Genomic DNA, 14,178 nt, shown 5'->3' with positions numbered 1-14,178 from the left:
CCGTGTCTTTTAAAATTTTATGTCTCAGCAAACAAACGGTGTACACGTACCACCATGTCCATGTCTCTGATGGACATGGACATTAACCAAACGGAGCCTCAGTCTCTATCTCAATACCTCAAAACAAACGCTGCGTAAGGGAGATATATAAGAAGTTTAGACAGAATCATAAACAAGACCTTGTATAGTTGTAGAATTTGTATTCTCATGGTAGCTAGCTTAGGTAGTTTGTATGTATGTATTTAGAACCTAGCTAGAAGTAAATTTCCATGAATATGCTACAACTTGGTTTTGTTGCGCTATCAAGATATCAAGATTCTTATGTTCATACAAATACAATTCCATGAACAAAGACAACAGATGGTAAAAGATTATGAAAATAACTTTTTTTCCCCCTTATTTTGAGAACTATAAAAAATGTTTTATTATGTTTTATAGAATTTAATTGTAATGCACTATCAATATAAAATATTTTATATACTCATCTAATAACATTTATTTTTTATGACTATTTACATGTTTAGTATAAAAGATAATTATTTTTATCTATATAACATTACACAATTTGACACATTTATAAAATTGTTTTACATTAACAGTATATTAAAAATTAAATGATACATTTTTTTAAAAAAAAATTTATAGTATAAAAGATAAATTTATATATTATGAGAATACAATGAATACCTATTGCTACATTATTCATTAAAAAAACTAAAAAATATTTATGGGTTCGAAGTTGAATTTAATACTTAATAGTCATTTGACTCATTTTTGCTTTTTGTCATAATTCTTAAAACCGAACTAGATTGGCAGGTTGAAGTAAAATTGTTTAGCAAAAAACCAGGGAAGAAACCGGTTGAATCGGAGTTAATTGATGAACCGCAAAAATTGGTCCGGTTTTCAAGGGTATGGCCGGTCCGATGGTGCTCCGAAAACGACGGCGTTTTAATATTAAAAAAAGAAATTTTAGTAATCCACTCTCACCTGAGAGAACCGAGAAGACTAGTAGCCCTAGCAGGAGTAGCAGCCACTCACCCCCACCTTCTCCATCACCGAACTGCTCACGTCGGCCATAGGGTCCCGTCGCCGCCGGTGTTGTCAGAGAACCCTCACGTCGCCACCAAGCTCCCACTCCTCCCATCGGCATCGCTGTCGTTCGTTTGCTTCTCGTCGGAGCGCATCTGCTCTGTCGCGCTCCTCTTCCCCGTGTTCGCTGATTTTTTACCTTTTTTTTTTATTTTGTGAAAAAAGAAACGGAAAAGGCAAAAGGGAAAAAGAAACAAAACAGCAAACAGTTTGTGTGCGTGTTCGTGTTTTTGCGTTCTGACTTTTCACTGCACTGGTCACCGCCGTTTGGAGACAATGGCCGGCAAAGGCGGAAGCGCTCCGGCGACGTACTCGCCGTCTCCGACTACTCAGAAGAAGAAAACTTCCCTTTTCCAAGAAGACTGGGTCCGACCTGATGGCCGCGGCTTCCACCAGTGCAGACCTGCTTGTAACCCCTCCCACCTTCCATTTCCGTTTATTTTTTAATTATTATTATTATTTCAATCCAAACCTTAGTCTTTGAGATCATGTTTCGGTAATAATCTTTTGTTTTCTTTTTTAGGTGTAACTGAAAATGTTTAATGATATTCTTTTACAATGGATACATGCTGAATTGTAAGGTGTATTGTATTGTATTATATTGTATTGTGTGTCATGTTGAATAATTGAAGTGTTTTTTTTTTTTTGGTGACTAATTGAAGTGTTGATTATGGTATGATTAAAGTGAACATTATATTATCATAAAGAATGGTGTGTGCTGGTAGTGGAGCAGAAACAATTTGTAAATAAATATATGAGATGCACTCACTTGAGCTTATGGTAAACTACTTAACTGCCAATGTAGACTTCTGAGTTTTTGGAAATTTGAAATTTGATAATGTATGTCTCTTCAGAATCTTTTGCTTGGTTTTCATCTTTTCGATATCTCATTTGAAGCATTGTTTAATGTGCATCGGAAGATTAATGTAGCTGATTCCACCTAATGGGAAAATGCTTGCATGTTGCAGTTTTCAGGACTGGTGCTGTGAATGCTGCATCAGGATCAGCCTATGCAGAATTTGGAAATACCAAGGTCATTGTAGCTGTGTGAGTAATTCTCTTAATTGGATTGTGTTAATTACTAAATCAGCTTGCTGTGGTGTTTTTTTCCGCAGCTCTTGTTTGTTCCTTCATGTAACATGGATTTATTATTTGCATTTTGCTCTTCAGATTCGGGCCTAGAGAGAGCAAGAAGGCAATGATGTACAGTGATATAGGGCGTTTAAATTGCAATGTTAGCTATACAACGTTTGCAAGTCCAGTTCGTGGACAGGTATTTTAAAAAAATTATAGGAATTTGTTTTTCCCTTTGTTGCATATATTGCTATTAAGCATTTAATATCTTAAATCTCACAAAGTTAGGGTTCAGATCACAAAGAATACACTGCAATGCTTCATAAAGCTTTGGAGGGTGCAATAATATTAGAATCTTTCCCCAAGACCACTGTGGATGTTTTTGCTTTGGTGTTGGAATCTGGCGGCGGTAAGCTTTCATTTCATAATGTATTTCTGTTTGCTTGATAAGAGATGTTGTATTCAATGGTTAGAAATTAAGGATGATGATTTTCTGAATAAGTTACCTAAAAGCAATATAAAAATGAAGTTACGTTAATTGTTCTTTCAGAACCAAGGTTTGAATTTCACTATCAGAGGCCAAAATATGTCAGATGCCTCAGAAGGATTAGCTTAGCCCCACACTTACGTGTGGAGACACCTTGTGACTTGTGTGGGAAAAGATGTCATTTCTTATAGTTGAACCACTTTTTTCAATCAGAAGCTCTTCTGTGTGAGGCCTTAATTACTCAAGTAGATATGGAAATTGATGGCATATGCCTACTATACTGTCTTCCATAGTGATTAATATAGTGCAAGTTTTCTTCAATTAAGACTGCTGTGTGCATATGGTTACCATGTCTTGTGTTTTATACAATTTACCATTTACTTGTGGACACATAAAACGTTAGTATTTAGTTATTTACTGGCTCAATCTGTTATTGTACTCAGGTTCTTGTTCTCTTGGGATGCAGCTTTCATAAGCACAAATCTTTGATTTGTATGATAAGAAAATTGTGATGAATGATCCTATTTTAAACTTTGAAGGCATCAGAGATGTAATTTAATTATGATTGGACAAAATATGTTCTGTTTGCCGATTTTGAATGATCAATATTATTATTATTTATGAAGGTGATCTCCCAGTTGTCATATCATGTGCTAGCCTTGCCCTGGCTGATGCTGGAATAATGATGTATGATCTCGTTGCATCAGTTTCTGTGGTATGAATCTTTCTCACATTTGCAGTCTTCTGAATGCGTTTATACCTTCTTCATTGGTGGTTAAGCTGTGTCTATTATAAACTTTGTCTTGAAATTTTGATTTACTATCGAACTTGATCTTCTGCAATCTTTACTTAGTTTTGATTAGCCCCAAAATCACACGTTTCTTTATTTTTTTCAATGATTGCAGTCCTGTCTCAGTAAGAATCTTGTCATTGATCCTATTTTTGAGGAGGAAAATTCCCAAGATGGAAGCTTGATGATTACGTGCATGCCTTCTCGCTATGAAATTACTCAACTTACAGTTACTGGGGAATGGTCCACCCCAAAGATTAACGAGGTATGCCTATTTATGTTATTGTTCTGAAGAACAATACTTAGCAAATGCGTAGGTTTCCTGTTCTGAGGATTGATGCATTGCTGTTTTGTTTAGGCTCTAGTGAGAGAAACTTATATTAACATAATTATTAATTGCAACAGAACAAACTATCAGTGACATTCTAGTTTCTCGCATGCAGGGAATGCAACTTTGCCTCGACGCTTGTGCAAAGCTTGCAAAGATTATGAGGTCATGTTTGAAAGAAGCTGCTTCTGATTCTCAGGAATAGAATGTGAGTTCCAATTTTAGCACAAAAGTCACAAGATGTGCTGTTAAATTGTTTTGTTTTTTCTTTCTTTTTTTATCCGCTTTTTTCTTTCTTTCTTATTTCTTTTTTATGCATTTCCCATCCAATCTTAAAGGTGTATGAGAATTATTATAATTTTTTGGTTGAAGGGGGGAATTAGGATTAGATGCCTTGCATGTCCTGCAGTTTTGTGCTTATGAGCTTGTCAAATATAAAAGATTATTCCTACAATTCTTGGAGAAATATCTCTTGGACATAGCTATCATTATATTCTATCATTAAATGACAGATGGATGGTATGTTGACACGAAGTACGATGATGATTATGTTCTACTCTTATTCTTAAAGGAACAAAGCTTGCAATAGCCATTTTACCTTGATGTGCAAATTAATGTAGCTTATTGCCACGAATGACATCTTGTGGAGCAAAATGATTTTGGCTAGGTTTATGTAAATATAACTTGAAGTTGGTGTTATTATTTCTGAAACATGCGTTCAGCCTTTGGATTTTCAATTGAACTCTGAAATAGTAATGAACTCTAATATTTAAGTTTTGGAGTTGTTGTTTTCTTAGTTTGTTTTGACGAGGAGAATATTATGCATTATTTTTGTATATATTTATTTTGTATATATTTCACTTTTGATATTAGAAGTGATTAATAAAGGGTAAAAGAAGATAATATTTTTTAAATTGTAAAAGAAAAAAACATGTGAAAAGATGCAAGTATCATTTCTTTTTTGAAAATGTATATTCTACTTTGTATAGTTGGTTTTAAAATTAATCTTTAAAATACATTGGACCACATCGTATAATATTGGGTTTGCTCTAATTAAAATTTTCTCGAAGAATCAACTCGAGAAATAAACAAACAAGCAAATAAAGCATCACCGAAAACAAAAAACAAACAAACAAATAAAGATAACCTCATATAGTTTCATTTTTAGGCTTTAAAATGTCATCAAACGCATTTTGATCCTGCCAGCTAGTTCTTTTTCGAAGATTACTTTCATAGTATTGATTTTGAGGTACTAACTAACTTGGTACTATCTGAATTGAACATGTTGAAAGGCTAATATTTTATGCAATCGTGTGTGTCACAAAACACGTGCATTAGAACTCATGTTAAGTTTGCATAAAGTCACAAGTTGAAAAGTTGTTTTCCACAGTGAGTGCTCGAGTTTGTGGTGTTTGAAATTTAAGGGGAGAAAATGAAGGTTAGATGGTGAATTGGTGATTGAGTTTTGGAGCACATAACCTAGTCATGTGTCTGCTGCTTTTCATTGTTTTTCAAGAACCAAAATTGCTTGCAGTTGATATTCTTATTGCTTGCAATTCGTTTACTCTGCCAGATATTTGTGATTATGTCACTGAGTGCTAAAAAAAAGATAATTTTGTTTCATTACAATTTTGTAGCTGAACTTGAATTTAATCAACTCAATTTAACTATTATGCTTTTGTATTCTTTTACTTGTGTTCTATTTAACTATGATGCTTTTGATTCTCTTTTGCTGATATCCTACGATCAAACTTCAAGCTGTTTTGGATTAGAATTGAAGTTCTCTAATTTGTATAAAGCATGTCTGCAGCATTCAATTTATTTGATATTACCTTTCATTAAAATTAAATGATGATATAGAATTTCACTTACAATGACAATGTATATTTCTTCTTCAAGTTGAGGGCTTGTCAAGAGTATGCTGTGGAAAAATCCAGAGCTTAGGCAAGCGTATGTTTACTTGCTTGACTTCTTAACTATGTATTAACTGTTACTTTTCATCTTTTAAACTATATATTAACTGGTGAAAAGTTGAAAATCAAAATCTACCCTTGCTGTTTGAATTTGCTACTAGTTCATTGATAGGTTCAATTTATTTCCTCTCTTTTGCTGAACAGATCTGCTACATATACTATCATCACATCAGTGAGAAAGCCGAGGAAGCTAAAGATATACAAGTGAGAAAGCTAGTGGATACATAGCTTATGCATCACAGAAACTCTTGGAAGCAAAATGAACTACATATTAAGTTATAGTGTTGAGTTTTAAATTGTAGTAGGAGCATTTGTTTGTATTTGTGAACATGTTATAAAAGCAAGTATATGAATGAATTAGATTGGCTAGTTTGTTGACATTGAATTCTTGAAATTAGATTGGGTGTTTTGGAAAATTCTTCTCTTCTTTACCTAGTTACAAACAAAACAAATGCGAAATCTGATTCAACAAGGTTTTCAAAACAACTAAAACGGTATATTGTCATAATTTCATATAAAGCATTAATATAGATGGGAATAGCAACTTGCTAATAACATAAATGGTAGGAAACTATGAATTTGGCATATTGAAACATAGCATGAGTAAAAATTTTATGACAACTTGCTTGATTACTAGATTCTTGATTAATATTCTTCCGTTTCCCTTAATTGAAGAACTTCTACAATGGTAAACCAACTGGCTCAAAGATAAATACTAGTAGTAGCAAATAGCAACACCGAATCTCAATCTTGTTCTTGTAAATAACCTAATTCTTTCATAAATCACATTTATAATTAAAGCTAGTATCACAATAAGTGAAGTTGGCTATAACATCATAGTGTCAAATCATAAATCATATTCATATCTAACCATATATCCATCAGGACTCCTCTCCCCATTACTAGAAACAAAACCCAATTTTCATAAATAAATGACTCAACTCACCATGTTAATGTCTCTTAGCTGCAATTCCAGAGCCTCTGACATTCATGGTTGTTTTTGAACAAACAAGCTACTAGTAATATTGCATCATATATAGATAATGTGATACGTTTTTTAAAATAGCATCAAACAAATTAAGATAAAAAATTTATATTTTTTTTAGTTATTGATTCTCGCTAGCGCTGAAAAGTAAACAACAAATTAAGATATAAAGTTGCGTGAGAAGAACATTTAATAATCACATTAAGTAAAACTATTAAAATTTGAAGAACAAAAAAATGTATTCGACGAAATTGAATTGTTTACTAAAATAGAAAAAAAAAACCTTAAAAAAACAATAAAGTCTAAATTACTTTTGGTTCCTAATTAAAATGGAAACGGTCTTGAAGGATCTAATCAACATGAGTTATCCACCTTGGCATTAGCTTCTTCGCTTGCAGACTTGACAAATTTCTTCCAATAAGAATGGTTTTGCCATACAACAGACATCTCTTCGATGGGAACTCCCTTAGTCTCCGGAAGAAACTTATGAATAAAACCGCTCATGACCAAAACAAAGAAAGCAAAGAAGATGAAGAGGCCAAATTTCATGTGGCAGAGCATGGAGGTGAATACTTGAGCAATTGCAAATGTGAAAATCATATTGACCGACACATTAATACTCTGAGCTGCAGATCTGACTTCAAGGGGAAATATCTCGCTAGGAACCAACCATCCAAGAGGACCCCATGACCATGCAAATCCCATCACATAGATGCATATAAATCCCACCACAAGGAACGCATACCATTTTGGCAAGATTCCGGGGTTTCCATCCACTCCAAATTTACTTGCTATCGCGGCGGTTATCACAATCTGACAGATAAACATCTGAGCACCGCCTTCAAGAAAGAGCTTGCGCCTTCCAACTTTGTCAACGGTAAAAATTGAAACAAAGGTAGCAAGCGCATTAAACCCACCGGTGATCATGGAAGACATAAGAGAAGCGTTGCTGCCAAAACCAATGGTTCTAAACAAAACAGGAGCATAGAAAGTAATGACGTTCATGCCAGTGAGTTGCTGGAAGAAAGGAATGGCTATGGCCATCACGAGCTGAGGCCTATAATGCCTCTTCAACAGAGTGGCCCATGGGTGTTTCACTGCCATGGACGATTCACTCGCCTCAACAAGGTCCTTGAACTCTTCGTCCACGTCACTGGTTCCTCTAATCTTAATCAGCTCTTGCTTGGCTTTCTCATCTTTGCCACGCTCAATCAAGGAGCTCGGCGAGTCGGGGAGAAAGATTGCGCCGATGATGATCATGACGGCGGGGACAGCCGCGAAACCCAAGCTGTAGCGCCAGCCTTCACCGTTCTTCAACTTGGCGAAGAAATAGTTGAGGACGTTGGCCACAAAGATTCCAATGGTGATGGCCAATTGGAACATCATGTTAAGGGCTCCTCTGTATTTGTAAGGAGCAACCTCCGACACATAGATTGGAACAGACTGATTGGCACATCCAATTCCGAAGCCAAGCAACATGCGACCAACAATGAGCATCCACACTTTCTGAGCAAAGGCATTGAAACCGGCACCAACGAGGAACAGAATACCGCCGGACAACATGGTAAGACGCCTTCCAAAGATTCGAGTGATGGAAGACGCACAGAGTGATGCCACGAGAGCAGCCAGATACAGGGAGGATGTAAAGAGTGTCAAAACCTGGCTGTCAAATCTGCAATACTGATTGTCAGATGGCTTCATGTTCATCTCCTTTGCATACACGTCTGGGAAAAATTTCTTCAAAAAAGGATCCATCGATGTAACTCCACCTGAGATGCCAAGATCATATCCAAAAATTAGTCCTCCAAATGCAGCAACCATGCACGTCACAAAAACCCGGAAAGTGAGTTTTCCCGGATATTGCTTTCCATTGCCAGACCCCTTTCCAATGAGTCCACCGGCCATTGTTATATTTAATCGGTTAATGGAATGGAAACAAGGGAGAAGAGAAAAAGAATCACTGATGATGAGGGAGAGATATGACTAAGAGAAGAGAAGGGAAGAGAAAAGAAAGGACTAAGGTTTGGTTTGTAGTTGAGTTGAGATCAAACCAGAGAAACAAACAAAGACTACAATATTTATATATCTTCTGAAACTGTTTTAAATATTAAATTAATAGGCAGTTTAAAATAAATCTTATCTTTTTAAAATGAAATTTATCTATATCTATATCTATATATAGATAGATAATATTAAATTAAATTTAAATAAAACAAAAAAACAAAAGTCAAGTTATCTAATAATAAATCAAAATTTAATTTTAAAAAAAGATAAAAGATGGTTAAATGTGTTTTATCCTATTAAAAATTTTGAAACACTATCATATATAGAGGTTAACATCAAACGAACCCACTGTTAATTTATTAAAGAAAGATAATACTAATTAAGAAGCTAAGTGAAGGAAAAAGTAAATTTTTAAAGAGTAATGTTACATAGTTAAATATTATAGACAATATGTATGATTCATAATATTTGTGTTTATAAGAGAGTATAAATTACTCTCCTAATTTAATTGACAAAATTAATTTTTTTTGTTAATTTTTTTTATAATTAATTATCTTTTCTTATTTAATTATACTAAAAATTAATTCCAAATTTAATGTGAATCAAATTCTAAAAATTTTTTCTTCATTATTGTTACATGCATTTAGAATTTTATAATTTTTTTCTCCCAAATAAAAATTTTAAATTCTTATATTTTTTATTTTTTAAAAATCTCAAATCACTTGAACACATTTTATAAAAAATAAAAACATCTTAAATTTTATCGCTTTTTATTTATTGAAAATTATAAACATCCAAAATTGTTGGTTTATGACCTATAAAATAAAATAATAAATAATAATAAATTAACACCAATTTATTGATTATGGATATCATGTATATAAAATTATAAATATTATACTATAAAATTATGGATGTTAAATTAGAGAATTTAACAACTTATGTTATACAACTCATATTTTACATATAGACTATTATAAAATAAAAAATAAAAAATAAAATATAAAAAAATTAAGAAATAAAATTTTAAAAATAATTATTAACTCGTCATATTAAAATTAATAAATAAGCATACATATGAATAGTAAATAAAAAATATTAAAATTATGACCCTTTGGCGCTTTTTATTTTTATTATGGAGAAGGGATTGGGGTAGGACCTGTATATGGAGAGCGTGTGAGCTTTACAACGGTGTGGGATTAGGTAAGGACAAATCGGACGGTCCGAAATCTCCATTACAAATCGGATGGTCCGCATTGAAAAATAAAAACAGAACGGACGGTCCGATTTGCTACATCCAAAATTCGAATTTTCTTCTATGCAAATCGGACCATCCGATTTGTCCCTATTATTTTTCTTCTCATGCAATTCGCATGGTCCGTTTTGTGAGCTTAGCATGTCTGAAAATTCTGCCCCACATTGATGTTAAGCACCACCATAGTAACATAACTCAGCACAACACATTCATCACTCCAATATGAAAAAAAAATGAGCCACCCTTTGGTGCACATGTAAGATAATTTAAAATATATAACAAGACACATGGTTTAAAATTTAGTAATATTAATTGTAAAAATTTGTTAACTATGGATATTATATATATGAAATTATGAATGTTATGAGTACGAAATTATGGATGTTATGTGTACCTTACCTAACTATGAATGTTATGTGTATGAACTTATGGATGTTATAAATAAATATGTTAATTGAATAAATTAATTTAAGTATTTGACATTCTTTTTTTAAATTTAATTATAGTAAAATTTAAAAATATATGTAAATCAGAATAAATAATTTCACTTTGAAAAATATAAAACAAATTTTTAAATTATCAATCAAAGACCGTGATTTAAAAAATTGTTGTTGATTTAAATGTATAATGTCTCAAAAAAAATTAAAATATTTTGAATCATGATTTATTAATGCATATGTGAAATAATTTGAAATATATAATAAAATATAGTTTAGAATTGCATAATATTAATTGTAAAAATATATTAATTATAAAAATTATGTGTCTGAATATATAGATGTTACATAATAAATAAAAAATGTGTTTTTGTTATTATAATATAAATTAAATACCATAAATATAAATTATGTATATTCATTTAATAAAAATGTAAATTGATAAAGTATGTGCTTATAATATGCTATTTAATATATGCACTTAATGTTTTTATATACAATAAATATTGCAGTAAAATAAATAGGCGCGTGAAAGGATCATAATTAATTTTTTTTCATCTCATTAAATAAAATTAAAAATAGAAGGTTTTGGCTAATTTTGGTTCCCTAAGTTTGGTTACCAAAATTTTTTCATCTTTAAATTGGCTAGAAAGAATGAAGATGCATTGCCATCCAACATCTATGAAGGGAAGCTACAAGCAGAGTTTAAAAAAGACAAAAAAAAAAAAATCCAAATGATGATGATTATTAAATCACTCTTTCACCTTAGCCCATGACAACAATAAATTCTGTTGGGCTGAATTTGTGGGCCGTGAAACGTCTTTATTGTTGTCATGGGCTAAGGTGGAAGAGTGGTTTAATACGCCCCCGCAAGCTGGAGGATGAAAGATGTCAAGAACACTAAGCTTATTCAGATTAAGATGGAAGGGTTGAGGAGACAAAGGCTTGGTGAAGATGTCAGCTAGTTGCCCAGAGGAGGGAATTGGGAGAAGTTTCATCACTCCAGCTTGAGCTTTTTGTCGAACCAAGTGACAATCAACCTCTAAATGTTTGGTCCGTTCATGAAAAACCGGGTTAGCAGTAATATGAAGAGCACTCTGATTATCACAATATAAAACTGGTGGGCAAATAGGAGAGATGCGTAAAAATTGTAACACATTTAGTATCCATTGAAGTTCACAAGTTGTGTTGGCAAGTGCACGATATTCTGCTTTCGTGGATGAGCGGGCAACATTGGTTTGTTTCTTGGTCTTCCAAGAGATTAAAGAACTGCCTAAGAAGAAACAATAACCTGTTAAAGATCGCCGAGTGTCAGGACATCCGGCCCAATCAGAGTCACTGAAGCCGAGAAGCTGAATTTCTGATTCCCTTGGAAAGAAAAGTCCTTTGCCGGGACTAGTTTTCAGATATCGTAACACATGCTTGGCAGCTTGAAGATGAGATTCAGTAGGAGATGCCATGAATTTACTTAATTGTTGAGTGGTATACATGATGTCCGGTCGAGTAGTGGTGAGATAGATAAGACGGCCAACCAAACGACGATATACAAAAGGGTCGGATAGCAGGGGACTTTTGTCTTGATATAGTCTTGTGGTACTATCCATTGGAACAGAGGCAGGTTTAGCACCTAATAAACCAGAATCTTCCAAAAGATCAAGACAATATTTTCTCTGAGATAAGCAAATTTCCTTCTTTGATTGAGCAACCTCAATACCCAAAAAATATTTTAATGGGCCCAAGTCTTTAAATCGAAAGTGTTGGTGCAAAATAGACTTAATGGCAGCAAGTTCAGAAATGGAATTACCAGTGAGAACAATGTCGTCAACATAGACTAAAAGGATAGAAATTTGATCACCAATGAATTTGACAAATAAACTATAATCAAATGAGGTCTGCTGATATCCATGAGATAGCAAAAGATGAGAAAGTTTGTCATACCACATACGACTAGATTGTCGTAAACCATACAGTGACTTTAGTAGCTTACAGCATTGATTCGGTTGAGGAGATATAAATCCAGGTGGCAGAGTCATATAAACATCTTCAGAAAGATCCCCATGTAAGAAAGCATTATTGACATCCAACTGATGTATAGGCTAATGCTTCATAGAGGCCAATGCCAAAACTAATCTGATGGTGGCAGGCTTGACAACAGGGGAGAAAGTTTTCAAGAAATCAACACCTTCAGTTTGAGTGAACCCTTTAGCCACAAGGCGTGCTTTATATCGATCAACTGAACCATCAGGCTTGCGTTTGATGCGATAGACCCATTTACAGCCAACCGGCTTAACCCCTGCAGGGCAATCAACAAGACGCCAAGTTTTGTTCATCTCAAGAGCATCCAACTCATCTTTCATAGCACTACGCCAATTAGAGTGTTGATTGGCGTCCTTAAAAGACTTTGGCTCAATGTCAGAATGTAGAGATAAAATAAACTTTTTATGTGAAGATGAAAGAGAAGAAAAAGACATGACTGAAGATAAAGGATACTTGCACTTTGAGGGAGATTGATTTGTAGAGATGAGAGAGGAGTTACACAAGTAATCAGAGAGATATGCTGGAGGTCAGTGAGACCGGTCGGAATGACGAGGATAAGGTTGCTCAGGTGGTGAAGAAGGTGACGGGGGATGAGAAGGTGATGGTGGACTAGTGTCTAGTGTTGAAAGTGATTCGGTGGTCATGGGTTCAACTTGGTTAGGAAATGATAGTGAGGAAGAAGGAGAGGTTGTTGGAGAAAATAAAGGACTAGGTGGAGTTGGGTCAATGGGTATAGGTGAGGGTTCAACTGGAAGACTAACTGAATCTTGTTTTTGAGAAGGTGTGTTTGGCAATGTTGGGCTGAGTGTCTGGAATTGGACATTTTTTGTGACTAAGGGCAAGATCATTTCATAAAAAATTACGTTTCTAGAAATCTCAATTCTTTTATCTTCTAAATCATAAATAATATATCCTTTAAAACCAGGTTGAAAGCCAATAAATACAGCCTTTTTAGCTCTTGGATCAAATTTTGATCTATTTGCCATTTTTGTAGAAACAAAACATAAGCATCCAAAAACTTTAAGGTCATGATAATTTGGTGGATGATTGAACAAAATCTCAAATGGTGTTTTAAAATTAATTGCGAATGATGGAACTCTATTAAGTAAATAAACAGCATGTCTAACAGCATAAGACCAAAAAGATGATGGTAAATTAGATTGAAACATAAGAGCACGAGCTATATTCAAAATATGTTGATGCTTGCGTTCTACCCTTCCATTTTGTTGAGGAGTTTCAACACAACTACGTTGATGAATAATGCCCTTTGAAGCATAAAAATCAGGTAAAATAAATTCTGGTCCATTATCGGAACGAATAGTTTTGACTTTGGAGTTGAATTGTGTTTCAATTAAAGTAATAAAATTTTTTATTTGATTTTGCACTTCTCCTTTTGATTTTAATAAAGTAACCCATGTAAAGCGGCTAAAATCATCAACAATAGTAAAAAAATATTTATGATTATGAATAGAATTTTGTCGAAACGGACCCCAAATATCAAAGTGTAATAAATCAAAACTTGCATTGGCTTTGTTAAAACTTTGAGAAAATGAAAGTTTCTTTTGTTTAGAAATATGACAAATGTCACAAGCCTCGTCATGATGCATAGAGATAAAAGGAAATTGTTTATGTAAATGATTAAGTCTTTGCCCAGAAAGGTGTCCTAAACGAAAATGCCATATATTGGAAGGTGTAATGGGTGGAGATTGGATGGAATTT

General features: G+C 33.6%; 3 protein-coding genes across 5 annotated transcripts; 1 reads left to right on the top strand and 2 right to left on the bottom strand.

Annotated features, from left to right (window-relative positions):
- The first annotated feature begins 978 nt into the window (after nt 1-978).
- On the top strand, nt 979-6,157 carry LOC112737836 (exosome complex component RRP41-like). 3 transcript variants are annotated; one of them, XR_003169105.3, is made up of 9 exons: nt 979-1,498; nt 2,058-2,136; nt 2,260-2,362; nt 2,452-2,572; nt 3,277-3,365; nt 3,556-3,705; nt 3,884-3,976; nt 5,668-5,718; nt 5,886-6,157. XR_003169105.3 is itself a non-coding variant. In XM_025787965.3 (8 exons), the coding sequence occupies exons 1-7, from the start codon at nt 1,366-1,368 to the stop codon at nt 3,971-3,973; spliced, it is 765 nt and encodes a 254-aa protein (XP_025643750.1). In that variant the 5' UTR covers nt 980-1,365; the 3' UTR covers nt 3,974-3,976; nt 5,886-6,157. The 3 variants fall into 3 exon arrangements, 2 of the variants coding, with proteins under 2 accessions (XP_025643750.1, XP_025643751.1); XM_025787965.3 differs by lacking the exon at nt 5,668-5,718 and having other exon boundaries at nt 980-1,498; XM_025787966.3 differs by lacking the exons at nt 5,668-5,718; nt 5,886-6,157 and adding an exon at nt 4,281-4,549 and having other exon boundaries at nt 980-1,498.
- A 746-nt stretch (nt 6,158-6,903) lies between these two features.
- On the bottom strand, nt 6,904-8,631 carry LOC112735841 (sugar carrier protein C-like). Its single transcript, XM_025785315.2, has one exon. The coding sequence runs from the start codon at nt 8,629-8,631 to the stop codon at nt 7,081-7,083; it is 1,551 nt and encodes a 516-aa protein (XP_025641100.1). The 3' UTR covers nt 6,904-7,080.
- Nucleotides 8,632-12,518: 3,887 nt separating this feature from the next.
- Nucleotides 12,519-12,893, bottom strand: LOC114924969 (uncharacterized mitochondrial protein AtMg00820-like). The gene has a single exon (XM_029291212.1). It carries the CDS (start codon nt 12,891-12,893, stop codon nt 12,519-12,521), a length of 375 nt encoding a protein of 124 aa, XP_029147045.1.
- Between the last annotated feature and the right edge of the window lie 1,285 nt (nt 12,894-14,178).

This window comes from Arachis hypogaea, chromosome 13 (assembly GCF_003086295.3).
Source record: "Arachis hypogaea cultivar Tifrunner chromosome 13, arahy.Tifrunner.gnm2.J5K5, whole genome shotgun sequence".
NCBI classification, from domain to species: Eukaryota; Viridiplantae; Streptophyta; class Magnoliopsida; order Fabales; family Fabaceae; genus Arachis; species Arachis hypogaea.
Note: the sequence above shows the minus strand (reverse complement) of the source record. Positions and strands in the feature narration are given on the sequence as shown.

Excerpts from the sequence above, each read along its gene's own strand:
- LOC112735841 (XM_025785315.2), bottom strand. The coding sequence starts at position 8,631 with ATGGCCGGTGGACTCATTGGAAAGGGGTCTGGCAATGGAAAGCAATAT.
- LOC112737836 (XM_025787965.3), top strand. The coding sequence starts at position 1,366 with ATGGCCGGCAAAGGCGGAAGCGCTCCGGCGACGTACTCGCCGTCTCCG. Across the intron at positions 1,499-2,057 it reads CCACCAGTGCAGACCTGCTT|TTTTCAGGACTGGTGCTGTG; the intron begins GTAACCCCTCCC and ends TGCATGTTGCAG. Across the intron at positions 2,363-2,451 it reads CAAGTCCAGTTCGTGGACAG|GGTTCAGATCACAAAGAATA; the intron begins GTATTTTAAAAA and ends TCACAAAGTTAG.
- LOC114924969 (XM_029291212.1), bottom strand. The coding sequence starts at position 12,893 with ATGTCTTTTTCTTCTCTTTCATCTTCACATAAAAAGTTTATTTTATCT.